Below are 14,199 nucleotides of genomic sequence, written 5' to 3' on the forward strand. Positions count from 1 at the left end.
AAGGACATTGAAAGTAATTTAAACGTAATTAAAATATTCGACGTTAAAAAAGCATAAAAATGATAAAAACCAGACATCTAATACCCTTGAGTTGGCCACAATCGAACGCACAAGGAATTGCTCATATTGGAGTTCGGGTTTACACCAAGTTTACTTGTTTCTTTCAACAAATCCAACATGCATTTTAATAAGCTCTGCTTATAGATTTTCATTGTAATTAATTAATTAATTAATGGTTCCTGAAAACATTATAAAACATGGAGGATTTTTCTTTCTATCAAGTCAAAAGTGCGATTAAATTGAAGAAATTGTAATATAAAAAATATATGGAGCTACAAAGGGACCCTTACTAGCCACTAAAATATCCTTCTGGTCATGACTATGTCTGGCACATCCTCTTTGACATTTTCATAGAATCCATGTCGGCCAAAATCTTAGCACTTGCCAAGTCAATCGAAATATGGAACTTAAGAAGAAATTACCGTTACCAAGATCTTCAACCAGTTAAACAGCAACAAAAGCCCAAGCTCATGGACTTGTGGATTTCGCGGCGGTCAAAAATAGGGTGCACTGGAAACAAAATCATTGGCTTTTGTGACGAACAGCGGGTCTGCAGCTTGCCGCGATAAATAATTTATTATTTTTTGTTAAATAATTAATGAAATCAGAACTTGTGATTTTATTGTTTGTGAATATCTAAGTGCTTATATCCTGAAATTGGTGTAAACTAGACGCTTAGCGTCAGGATACAAAACTGACCCTCTAATTTTTTGTTAAAAAATAGTTTTAAATAAATGTGAACATCTTAATATATTGATAAAGCTATTTTAATACGAAAATGCTTTGATTCAGGTTGTTTTTATGAAAAATGTAGATTTTCTTATTATCAAAATGTTGATGCTATGAGGGCGATTTATTTTTTATTATAAAAATACTATTAAAGCCTAACAAATGAACAACTTCATATATGTTTTGCATCAACCTGTTATTAAAGTTAAATTGCAATAAAAACATTTTAAGCATCAAAATTAAAGCGTCTACTTTTTTATCCCTCATAACCATCTGGTTTTTACCAATTTCTCCTTATATCTTTGCTGCACCTCATATATATATATAACAAAGGTGTATTCTTATAAGGATGTTCAACAAGTTGAACTAATTTGGGCTGGGTTCAAAGTCACTCATTTTGAACTTTGACTCCAGATCATATCGTTTGATAAATGGGACTAGTTCGAGTTAAAAAAGAAGAAGAAGAAATAGTTTAAGAAAACGAGCGGAGCCGAGCTAAGCAGACTTGATTTGTTAAACTCATGGAAATAGAATGTGTAAACTTACCATCATAAAAAAAAACACGAAGTGTTGCAATGGTGTTCTGCCTTGCTAGCAGGGACCAAGGCTGATCCTATCCGTTCAAGTTAAAGTATTGGTTTTCCTTTTTATATATATATATATATATATGAATGCTTAGCTCAACTTCGAGCTTAATCGAGTCGAATTCGAGTTTTTGAACTTTAAACTTAGCTTAATCGAGACCGTTCGAGTTTTTTTAACCCTGAACTGAGCTAAAGCTAATGAACTCAAGCTCCAGCGAATGAACTCAACTACTCAAGCTCCAACCGAGCTTTTTTAATAGAAACAGGCACCGTGCACCAGTCAAACAAAAAAAGAAACAGAGCCGTTTCTTTCGATGGTTGCCTAAATCTCAAAAAAAAAAAAAAAATTGTAATTTGTATTCAATCGATCATGTCATATACGATGTTCATAGGTTTAGTATGGTCAACTATACACAGTCTGTAGTTGGAAAGGCCAACGGTACATGCCGCAAGAAACTGATTCCTCAATCCGCACTCCCCTCAAGAAGTATGTTGAAGCACAGGAAGAAAACACCCATAACAGAGAAGGGGTTCTGTTCTGGAGCTTCATCGTTTTGGTGGTATGCCTCGAACGTGATCTACGTATTCTTTCAGAAACAAGGTTCTTTGTATCCACTTGTTTCTGTCGCAATGCTGCCCACCATCTGTGGGAACTCCACGCAATCAGGCATCTCCCTCACAGCAGTTGGCCTATGAAGATGGAGGGATTTCATGGAGACTTTCTGGTAGACCGCGCTCACTCTCATCCTCTATAGGACCTGAAACGTAGGATCGACTCCATGGCATTTCTGCGGAACAGCTGGACGCCGGGACCTGACTGTTGCACTGCCACTCTGCTATTTTTTGCATTCGGCTGCTCAAGTCGGTAGCTGATACTCCTGGGGTTGGAAGAGGGGCCTGCACTGGTTCCCGGCCTTCAAGCATGCTCACCACTGTGGACATTTTCGGTCGAAGCAGAGGGGATGGATTGGTGCACAGGAGAGCCACATTAAGCATTGTTAAGGCTTCGTCTTTCGAGTGGGTTGATTCTAGAGCAGGATCTACAAGGTCCAGCAGATTTCCTGTTTGCTGAAGAATACACGCCTAGGGAGAAAGAGTGATTAGCAAAGTGGAAAGATCAAAGGTATGACTTTATCGGAATTCAAGGGGCACGTACTTACCCAGTCTAGAAGGTAGGCACCTTCTCCCAAATGCTTGAAGTTTACATTGTTCTGCCCACTAACAATCTCAAGAGCAACGACTCCAAAGCTGTAAACATCCGCCTTGTAAGTCAGATGACCACGCATGGCATACTCAGGTGCCATGTATCCACTGCAGTTGTGAGATTTATATTGGGTGAGAGACAATTCATATGCCCAAATCAGCTGTACCACAAAAATGTCCCGCTTAAATGTAGCTAGGGTAGCATGTGTAATTTTAGAAGATGAATCAAGCTGTAAGAAAGGCGACATGAAACAGGAACATACTTTCTCTTTTGCAGATCTGCTTTAAATTTTCTGCATTCTTCTTTCTTTTTTTTTTTAATAATCCTTGTTTGAGGATTCTTCCTTTAAATGATTGAACATATCGATTTTCCATTTTGTGCTTTACAAAATTTACGAATTTTGAAAGTTACTGCAAATTAATATATCAATTAAATCTAGGGGCAGGCCGATGCTCCATACAATGTATACAAATGCCTGAATGTTGACCAAGCATCATCGCTGATTCTGCCAGTAACCAATGACTAATCTCCAGCAAGACAGGGTAACTTGATAGGCACAAGCACATACCCTTCTGGTATTTCTCCTAATGACTGACAGAAGTATTGAACGTAATAAGCCAGTTTTTCTCGATCTAAGAAAGATGTTAGCAGGAAATGCAGCTGCTAATGGCTGTAACTGCACCCAGGATAACCAAGAATAGGAAGTACAAGAACGAAATATGTTCTAGCAACCAAGAACAACTAAGTTAAAGATTCAGAGATGTAAAGAACCTAATCTTGCGGCAGGTAACAGAAATGCAAAAATTCTAATAGCAGATCATTGACAGAGAATTTCGACTAATGTTACACGAGTTTAAAGGAGGAAAACAATTAAACACTCAGGAAGCTATTGCTTGGTTAAGTGCTTGAGGTGTCAGTACAGGTTTAAGGGTTTGAGCCTCCATATCATCCGCTGGAAATCCAGACGGTTAAAAATCGTCTCTGGTCCAAGCACCGCTAATTATATCAGCTCTTGACTCAGTCGTTCATGGAGGCAGTATAAGATATTGAAATATGAATAGCTACCACCAGTAATTTTGTACTTCTGTTCTGAATTTAGAGAGGAAAAGTATGATAAACTGATAAGAAGTAAAGAATACAACTTACTAAGTTCCAGCTACGCGGGTGCTGATGTGGGTCTTCTCATCTTCATGAAGTTTGGCAAGTCCAAAGTCAGATATTTTAGCATTCAGATCTTTGTCAAGCAGCACATTGGTAGATTTGATGTCTCTATGTACAATCTTCAGAGTGGATTCTTCATGAAGATAAGCCAGACCTCTGGCTATCCCAATGCAAATCTTGCGGCGTGTAGGCCAGTTCAGTTTCAGTCTCTTCTCTCTTGGACCTATTTAAATGAACCATCGCTATTAACACAGCTACTTGAAACATTAGGAAAGAAAAGAATTGGGTGATTTAGAAGATGTTCATCAGCAAGCTTTACCAAAAAGTGCAATGGCAAGAGAATTGTTCTCCATGTACTCGTATACAAGTAATAATTGCTTCCCTTCAGTGCAACAACCATACAGTTTTACAAGGTTTGGGTGTTGCAAGGCGGAAATCATTCCTATCTCTGTGACAAATTCATGGCTACCCTGCTTTGATTTGGAAGAGAGCTGCTTGACTGCAATAATAGTTCCATCTGACAGATGACCCTGCGTTTTTAAATATTCCTCTTTGATTAGCATTCTGCAGTCGCTTACATAGACTCAAGCAACTGCATCCAAATTAGTCAAACACCATGTTAATGGTTAAAGCAATCACCAGACTGACTGGGCAGATCCCTAAGCTATAACCATTATGGAGCATCACATTGCAGTATCACAGGATAGCACTTCACCTAGGCTGAAAGTCAGTCTCATGCAAGAAAACCAAAAAGGATAAAAGAATGATTGGAGTCAGATTGGCATTGAGGCCCATGACCATAGCTTTACATTCCACTTAGCATTTGATCACATAGAAATTAGGACTATGAAATTCTCAAAACATGATATTCACGAAAGGAGATTTTCCTTTCGTATAGCCATGTAATAAAAGCCTACTGGTTAGTGAGTCATGTCTATACCTTGTAAACTGATCCAAAACCTCCCTCTCCAATCTTGTTAGCTTCATCGAAGTTCGCTGTGGCAGCTTTAATCTGTTTCAAGGTGAAGGATCCGGTTTGGAGGTCGAGCCCCCGAAGTTCTGTAAAGGAAGCATGGTTGGAGGAAAAATGTTAACCCTGGAATTGAATATCAATAAAAACACAGGCTAGCATGTGAAGCACTCTTGAGCCGTCTGATATAACAGCAAATTGGTAATACACTCCATTATGTTGTATTTTATTCTCCAAGGGCTGTCAAGAAGATCTCTAATTTTATATAGTTATTCAGTATTTTTTTTCATCTCGTACCTCTACATAAAGAATCAAGACTGAACATATACCCCTAGGAGCATTAAGGGATTCTGGCTTGGTACAACTCTTAATCTCCTCTAGTTCTCTCCTCTTTCATCCTTATTTAACCAAGTCAACAGCAGATGGAAACATCCAAGTTGAGAGCAGGTGGACACAAGCTTGATCTAATGTGGCATTGAACCTACCATTAAAAGTACTCTTATAGCTTTTGCAAACTAGATGTTTTAGGACTCCCAAAAAAGTTTAGCAGATAAAAAATGGGTCTAGTACATTGTCAACTATTTATAGGGAAACCTTTGTGAGGTGCATCAAACAACATCAATTTTCAGATACAGAACCTTCTATTCAACTAAGTTGAATTTATATGATCACAAAATGTTAATTTAACTTAAATACGAACACAGAAGATAAACAATAGTCCAACTGCAATTCAAAATCAAAGGCCAAAGCAGTAGAACCATGGACCTTAATGCATGTGATTGCAAGATGTGCTCTTACCTAGTTCATCTTGCTTATGCATCAGGATGCCCTTCTTCCAGAGTATGCCAATGATCAAGAATATCAACAAGAAGAGAGACATCACACTGGCCACAATGCCGATGACAAGTTTCCTGTCAATACCTTCCTTGGGAGGATTAAATTCTTCCATATAGACCAGGCCAAAGAAACAACCATATCAGATAGTCAGAAAGTGCAATTATCAAGTCATGGAAGAGATTAACAATAAAAGTAATTTGTTTAAAATTTGCTCTCTCTCTCTCTCTCTCTCTCTCTCTCTCCACCTGTTTCTCCTTTCATGCATACAGGTATAACAAGGCACAAAGTCAAGGACTTGCAGATTGGATTAGATGCTGATGTAGCCCTAAAATTCTCAATGCAGTGGTTATAAATTCATGTGACATCCCAGAACTAGGATCAATTTCACAAGTTGCAGTTTTATATCATACGTGCTAGTGCAATCTAGTCTATACAGCCAACTGTTACGTCCAAGAAACTCAGCCAAGGTTGCTTTGTCGCAGTTTTTTATGCCACTATACGTTATCAACATGTGATACCAAAGTTATTCTATTTCTCCACTCCACTCGCACATAAAGACAACTAAATGATGCAGGAACCGGAGTTGCACCATTTCTTTCTTAACAGTTTACTGCATATTCATATGAATAGACAAAAAATTCAGTATTCCACATTTTTGATGATCACTGGAAAACCATACATACTGAGCACCATGTTCTTGTCCTAGACAGTGAGATCCTTCTCAAATATTTCCACATTGGTTACTGCATATTCATATGACAACAAATTCAGTGTTCCACATTCTTGACGAGCACAGGAAAACCATATATACTTTAGCACCATGTTCTTGTCCTAGACAGTGAGATCCTTCTCAAATATTCCACATTCCTTATCTGTTTTTTAAGAGGAATATGCACAGAAGGTGGAACTATAAAAATACATGGGAAAGCATAAAGAAAAGAACTTTTATTGAATAAAAGAGAGATACCAGATTCAACTGAAATAGCAGAAACCAGAGGACCATATGTTCCAGCATATGGCATTCCTGTAGTGCCTTTTCCAGCCCAAAAGAAGTGAATCTCCAGTATGTTATTTGTTACGTTCACACTTTGAAATGTCCGAACGGTGGCCTTGTTGGAGCCATTGGCAGCCTCTTTTATATTGAAATCCTTGAGTTCTAGCTTCCCCTGCATTTCCATGATTAAATGTTAACTCCTAAAAGTTCTCCCAGAAACTGTTAAGCCAAACTTTTCTTACCTGAATATACACATCAAATATACGCTTCCCCAAGCTGGTATAATTTTTGTCATCTGTTATTACTATTTCAGAAAAGTAAAGCCTCACTGTGTAAGGTCCGTTCCACAGACATAGCCCATAGTATTTGAGAGAGAGTGGAGAAATTCGTGCTGTTCTGTATAGGTCTGGGTTTGGCATAGATAGTGTTGAGTTGGTGGAGACGGTGTATTCATCAGTGTCATCATTATTGTCCATTATAGTTCCAGTGCTACTTAATGCCCAGTTTCCTTGAGGACTCGGAAAGAAAGCTGCACCACCATTTATTGCAGTATCTCCTTCAAATGTTGTGTTGCCAATGGTAACTGATTTACTGCTCCCACATTTCACATGAAAAGAAGAGTCTGCAAAACAGGAAAGCAAACTATGCGAGTTAAAATACTGGAGACGCCAAAGATCTCTGGATTTGGGCTCAAAAGAAAGACAAACAAGAAAGAAGCTCACGTCTTTGTTTTCGAGCATTGCAAGGAGAAGCTTTCCTCAAGCAAGGATGTATGATGTGTCTGCATGTACATGCAACACGGAAAAATGTCTAATTGAAAAGGGCATTAACTACTATAAAACATCTTGGGCTCGTAGGCACAATAAGAAAACAGTAAACGCCCTAAATACAATAAGAAAAAAACTCTAAAGAAATTTATACCACAAGCCAAAACAGCATAGTGAATAAAGAAAGCTTACTCATTTGTCAGCACTTCTGGGAAGCTCTCAACTAAATTGCTGAAGATTGACAATTCAGATATCAGTTAGAAGCATGAGAGATTGTAGAGAAACGTAAGAGTCATAGGGAGGTGGATCATGAAGAAGCACGAAATAGAAATGGAGGCAGTAAGGTTCTTACGTTTTTCCTGCGCCCCCACAATTATCTGATACATCAGAATCAGTGTATGTGAAGTTGTTGTATGACAAATCCCTACATAACATTGACAAACGTCAACATGAAAGAGACACCAGACATAAAGCAAGGCAGAAAACCAAAGTGTTATTGTTGAGAGCCACAATTCTGAAAGAACTTATAGTAAGACTTTATATGGACATCAAAGAAAAAGCGACTTCATGGGTGGATGATAAAGCAAATTTCACTCGGCAGATATTCATTTACAGGGAACTGCTGGAACTGCTCCTTATATCCTAGCATGTTCCTAGTGATTATTTTTAGACACCCTGTTCCTGTTTCACCAGTCACCATCTGATGAGTTTCATCTGGAACCAGCTCAACCTCATGCATGAATCGGTCAGTAATTGATGAAGAGGCAGGCGAGCCAAAATGGTCTAGAGGAAAAAAAGAACTTCTAAACTAAAAAACATGGAGGGATTTTAAACTTGAATGAATAATTATGAAGAAGAAACATACACTTCAACTGTAGTGCTTTTTATCCAATCAGGAATGACGCCAGATAAGCTATTGTTTGTCAGATACCTGCACCCAGAGACGGGAGAAGTTTTAGAAACATTTTATCATGTTAGAGTTGCCAATTATTTATGTGAGTACATAGAAAATAATCCATAAATACTATCAATTAAAATGAGTTCACCTACACGAACATTAGCCGATCAATGGACTGTAAAGAGTTTGGTATTCCACCAGTCAAGTTGTTAAAGCTTAGATCTCTGCGAAGGAACAAAAAGCAACGTAATCTATGCAAGGAATAACAGTTATCAGGAATATTCTGCTCAGAACCTTCAGTTTACTTTACTCTATTTATTAATAATTCACTTACAGTATTCTCAGGATCTTGAATTGGCCAATATAATCAGGGATTTGACCAAAGAGCAAGCAGTTCCTCAATATCCTAAACAATATAATGACATTCTCTTAATTTGATCCCTTGATAAGTGGAACTGGTACAACCATAACGCAAAAGACAATGTGGGAATTATGCTTACAAGCGCCATAATTTTTTTTGTCTGCTCAAATCAGGGAAATTTGTACTTGTTCCAATTATGTCACTGATCCTCCTGTAATTGGTGAAAACTGAACGTTGTAATATTGTGACAACATTATCATAACTGAAATTTTAGTGAGTTGATAATGGAACACACAGCTGCACTAGATTTTCCAATTTACTGATGCCAGCTGGAATAGGCCCCGCCAGATTAGTGCCCTGAATTTCTCTGAAACAAAATCTTGCTGGAAAATCAGTATCAAAGATAGAAGTTTCTGCCAGTCATTCCTAATGTAGCTGATAAAACTTACAATCTTTGCAATTGTGTCCAGTTCCCAATAAAGTCAGGCAGCTTCCCGGACAACCCAAGGCTATTTATCCTACTGCAGTGCAACCAACCTTTTAGTTACTCAGCGATTATGAGTTCTTTAAATAATTCCATATGTCAAATATATCTTGATTTGTAAAAGTAAAATCAAAGTTTCTGATATAATTTTCAAAGTGTAAGCATTTCAAAAAGGTTCCTTATTGGTCGAAACAAGTGCTTTTCAAGAAGTGTGATGATGACTTTACTCGAAAATAACTGATAAGAGAAAGAAGGAATCTTACAAGTCAGTCATACTTGTCAACTTGGCCAAAGTTTGTGGCAATGCTCCTGTAAAATTGTTTGAACTGAGGACCCTGCGTTCAAATTTAATCACTTACCAGTGAGGCATCGTAAAGGCCACAAGAAAGTTTCCAAATGGAATCTATCAATGGTAATCTTACAATTTCTGTAAATTGCTCAAGTTTCCAATATGTGGGGGTATTTCTCCAGAAAATTGATTTGCTTCAAGTATTCTGCAGTTCCAACCCGCAGAAGCACCAAGTTAAGTGACATTTTGTGCTACCAATTTCACCAGAACCTTAGAAGAACTTTGAAACCTACAGTTGCTGAAGTGTGACCATTTCTCCAAGTTGTGTTGGAATAGGACCCGATAGGCGGTTTCCATATAGAGTCCTGGAGACAGTAACGAAAATCTTGGATGAATCATAGACACAAAAGACAAAAGACAAAAAGTAAGGAACTTGCCAAATTATTCTAAGCATGATTATTAACATATTCTGTACTAACAGATTTAGGATCTTCACCCCGGTAAAGTACTAAGTAGCAATCATAGTTACAGATTCTCATAACCTATGATCTATCCTTTGCTTCATAGTTAAATAACGTGTACCGGACTGATGGGGTTCAAATTTTATCTAAAGATTTTTAATGGATTCCCATGTTCAGAACGCCAGGGCCAAATTCTTGTTGCTCTTTATGAATCACAGATCTGATACTGTCCAACACTACATCTTTGTTCTTCAAAAAGTCATCTTAGACACGACGAGGTCGTATATAGTGCACATAATCTGTCAAAAGCAATGTCAGTTATCGGAAAAGTCATTTTGGCTCAAACATTTATATTCCGATGGTCAACTCTGGTTATTGGAGGGTTTCCTAGCTCCCCTCCTTGTACAGTTGTACTTCTTAAAATAAGAACTATTCGGAAGTTTTTATGAAGTAAAATAACTTAAGATATATCCGCAAATAAATATGAAACCTATAAGAGCTACAATCAGTGTTGTCAATATTGTGCCGGCTCGGCTCAGCTCGGCATGTCACGTCTCGTCTCAGCCCGATGTGCATTATACTCGCCCGTTGCCAAAAAAAAAAAATTGGGTCGATACACATTTAAGAAAGTACTTCTCTTCTCAATTATTTTAATTTGGTCTTTAATTGTTTTTTAAACAAAAGATAAACGGAGAGAGGCTGATATCCAATAAGTAAGCAGATACGCCGCCATTTCCAGTAGGCTAGACCATGAGAGCCATTCTAATCTGTTCAGAATTGTACTTTCAATTAGAAGAATGCAACTGACAATTAGATTTTTGAAAAAGAAAAATCTAAGCTCTCCGTTTAATTTGGTCCGAATTTGTGCAGGGGGATCAGCTATTTGCGAGTTCGCTAACCATTTTTCCATCCTAAATCTCTTCAAAGTTTTTACTGTGAAACAGTGATGAGAGAGAGATGGGCGATCTTACAGATTGACAAGTCGGGCGGCGCCCCACTCCGGAGGTATTGGACCGCTCAGATAATTCCTGGTGACATTACTGGCAGCAGCAGCAAATACAGTAAGACGAAAAAGAGGAAAGATACAAGAAAAGAAGTCTGTTGCTCAAGACAAACTGGATCCATCATCGATATTCAAGGAAAACTGAAGATGGTAATTCGCCAAAACGGGAGAGAAAGGGCTTACAACTGGGTAAGGAAGGGGAGCTCTGTCAGTTCCTTTGGAAGTGTTCCAGCCAAACCTTCTTTCGTGAGCGCTCTGCAAGTACGTGCAGATTCTTCAAAGGTTGCTTTGCATGTAAACTACTTTAAATCTTCATCCACATCAACATTATGCATATACAAGAAAGAGATCGAGAGGCATTACATGCTGGTAACGTGGCAATAGGTGGAGTTTTGAGGGCATTGGCATTCAAGAGAAGGCCAGGCTGTGTTTGGAGGGAACCAGCTACAGGGATCAGCGCTGAAGTTCCAATCCTTCTTGCCCAGCACCTCAGCAATCCGCCGGAGAGCAGTCACTGTCACATCCCCCAAAAAATCCAATCAGTCTCTTCGGTGGAAGATCACAGAACACTTAGACCCACTACGCATTTTCATATCCATCTAAACGAATTTCAGAAAGTGTAGCCGTATTGGAAAAGAACACAAATTTCATCCAAGCAAACAATCATTAAGAAACATATACTTCCTCAACAGTGTGATAACGATAACTGCTACTGCTTTCTCTGATCTTATAAGGTATGAATAAGATCAAGTTATTATATTCCTGCTATTGAGTTTAAATAGATTTTTGTAGTTCTGAAAGAAAAACGAAAAAATGAAATGTTCTTTAACAACACAAAACTTGGTAGTGGCTATACCTTTCGAAAGATTCAACTACGAGAAAAAGATTTTGCTCTCACCCATTTCAAGATGCACCGTGGAAGACTGGTTTAGTTTAGAAAAGTCATATAGACTATTCATCCGCTTAGTAAAATAACATGAAATATCTGGAACACAACTACAAACCATAATAAATAAAACGACTTGAACCCCGTCTCGCCTAAACCGACAAATATGGTTTCACATAGAACATTGACCAAACCCACCCGTCCGATCTCAGCTACCTTTTACACAGTCGTCGACTCAACCTTATCAGGCAGAACCTCATCCGATTCGCAGCAGACTATATTTAATTAGTAGTAGAGCTAGAAATTTTTGACACCTGATATTCCATTATTGAGGAAGGAAAGAAGGTGGTTTCGCCTCTGGTACAATTATTGGCAGCAAACAAAAATTTTTACTTTTTAGATCCCGTGACAATATTTGAATTCAAATCCACGACCCGATTATATGTAGGGCTCGGATATTAGCATTGTCAGGTCCGGATTCAAATTTCAGAAATTCAAGTCAAATCTTATTGTCAATTCGATTATGAAAGATTTGATTTGGCTTAATATGGTAAAGAGAGAACAAACCCAAAACCCTAACCAATTGTATGTGGGTTGGTAGAGCAGGTGCAGTTTTGATTAAAAAATGAAGTCAATGTTAAAAATGATAAAAGGGACGAAAGAAATTGAGAGCAATGCTTGAACTTAAACAGCCGCCTTTCGATGGAAACTACTAAAGTAAATATTTAAGTTACAAATTTGTCCTTTTTAATCAAAATTACCTTTTCTTTTCTCTTTTTTTTTTCGAGATGATTTTGATTAAGGAGGGCAGTTTTACAAATTGTTCTACTTTAGTTGTTTCTGAATTTTGAATTTTTTTTTCTTAAAAATAGAGCGGTTACGTGTTCACTCTTTAACGTTAAATTACGATTTTAATTTTTCAAACAGTGATCTGTTATTTGTCCAAGGCAGCTCGTTGTATTTTAGATAAAAAAAACTCGAAAAACAAAATTAATTTCAAGAATTTAAGTTTTCATTTTCCTTAGAAATGGGTTGAAGCATGGATGATGGATCCGACGCCAAATCGAGCAACTCTGGTTGGGCGCACTGGGGGGCTGACAATGGGGGAGGATTGAATCTCGGGTCCGATTGTCCGAAGATTGCTAAGGAGCTTGAGAGAATCGACCATGGCCGATGGTACCCAGATCTTAGCTCTGGCACCAACCACAGGTTCGTGAACAGGGAACGGTCAAGAATCTATCGGCAGGAACCAGATTTGCAGGGCCGGAAAAGGACCATGGCGGACTAAGGCATCTCTCTTTATGAAGGCGAAGGTCCGCGTATTGCATGGGAGGAAATTGTTAAAGCAAAAAAAAAAAATCTACTTGACATAAACCAATAAATGAGACGACGAGAATTTTTCTTCCCTGAGGAAAAAAAAGGAAGCCTTCCATTTTCGATCCGGAACCGATCACCGGGAAGAGTACTAGACGATGAGATTTTTTCTTCCCTGAGGACAAAAAAAAGGAAGCATCCCATCTTCGATCGGAAACCGATCACCGGGAAGAAAAAGAGAAGGAAATTAAATTAAAGCAGAGTGGGGTGTCGTTGCCGGTCGATCTTGAATAGGCGAGACTGAGAGTACGTACCTTCTTTCGGATCCAAAACTTGCGGCGACTGCGCCGAAGAGGGATGAGGAGCAAGCAAGAAGGCAAGGCAGACGGAAGCAAGAAACAGGAAGAAGGTGGGAGTTGCTCGAAGCCGCCGGCCACCGCCGCCACCACCTTCGCACCCGCCGTTCATAGTCGACGATCTCGACTTCGTTTGACGACCACCACTTTGCTCTAGTGAAGGCTTTGCTGCCTCAAATTTCCTGCAAGGCCTTGGACTCCTGAATTGAACTCCCCCAAGAAGGCTCAGCGAATACACAGAGAAGGTGCCCTCACCGCAGAAACCTGCCTCTCTCTGTCTCTATAGTTCCGTTTGTGGACTCTCTTTCTTGTGCTTGAGTCCACACTTATCTGCTGAGTTAGAGAAGATACTTAGCAGCAGGATTTTTTTTTTCCCTGTTTCTTGACGTTGTCCTGTTGGCTTGACAAAGTTAAGACAGAGATGGGCAGCAGGAAAGGAGTTTATTATTGCATGGAAAGCGAAGGGCAAGAAAATCTCTCCCGCCGCTAAACGTCAATCAGCCAGCCCTTTCGAATGTGGAGAGAGAAAAGAGACTATCTTTTTTCAAGTCTCTGACTTTCATGTTGCTGTCAAAGAGACGACGGCTGGCAGTTTTGACGTCGTATGATAGGCGAACGGAATCACGTAGATGGTTGCCGCCAGTGGCGCCACCACTTGCCGGAAAACTTCCTGCCCTCTCTTGCGAACATTTAAAGATCACGCCGCCTCCGCTTCGTTCTTCCCTTTGGCAGTGGGCTCCGTCCCAACCGAGTCAAGTCGCAGTGGGCCAAAACTGTGTGTACATAGAACAATGGTAACTCGTTTTCTCACAGTCAATCGCTGTTGCACACGAGATCTTTG

At 39.0% G+C, this 14,199-nt stretch overlaps 1 protein-coding gene across 1 annotated transcript; it reads right to left on the reverse strand.

Moving 5' to 3' along the window:
- Window positions 1-1,710: 1,710 nt before the first annotated feature.
- LOC116260655 (probable LRR receptor-like serine/threonine-protein kinase At1g07650) lies at window positions 1,711-13,754 on the reverse strand. The gene is made up of 24 exons (XM_031639098.2): window positions 13,317-13,754; window positions 11,166-11,316; window positions 10,986-11,057; window positions 10,771-10,839; window positions 9,632-9,703; window positions 9,472-9,543; window positions 9,313-9,384; window positions 9,015-9,086; window positions 8,861-8,932; window positions 8,705-8,776; window positions 8,539-8,610; window positions 8,357-8,428; window positions 8,172-8,237; window positions 7,659-7,730; window positions 7,499-7,537; window positions 7,262-7,320; window positions 6,782-7,161; window positions 6,513-6,711; window positions 5,507-5,650; window positions 4,679-4,797; window positions 4,058-4,268; window positions 3,724-3,961; window positions 2,534-2,684; window positions 1,711-2,456 (listed from the first exon to the last, which is right to left on the reverse strand). The coding sequence occupies exons 1-24, from the start codon at window positions 13,468-13,470 to the stop codon at window positions 2,064-2,066; spliced, it is 3,093 nt and encodes a 1,030-aa protein (XP_031494958.1). The 5' UTR covers window positions 13,471-13,754; the 3' UTR covers window positions 1,711-2,063.
- Window positions 13,755-14,199: the final 445 nt, after the last annotated feature.

Source organism: Nymphaea colorata, chromosome 1 (assembly GCF_008831285.2).
Source record: "Nymphaea colorata isolate Beijing-Zhang1983 chromosome 1, ASM883128v2, whole genome shotgun sequence".
Lineage (NCBI taxonomy): Eukaryota > Viridiplantae > Streptophyta > Magnoliopsida > Nymphaeales > Nymphaeaceae > Nymphaea > Nymphaea colorata.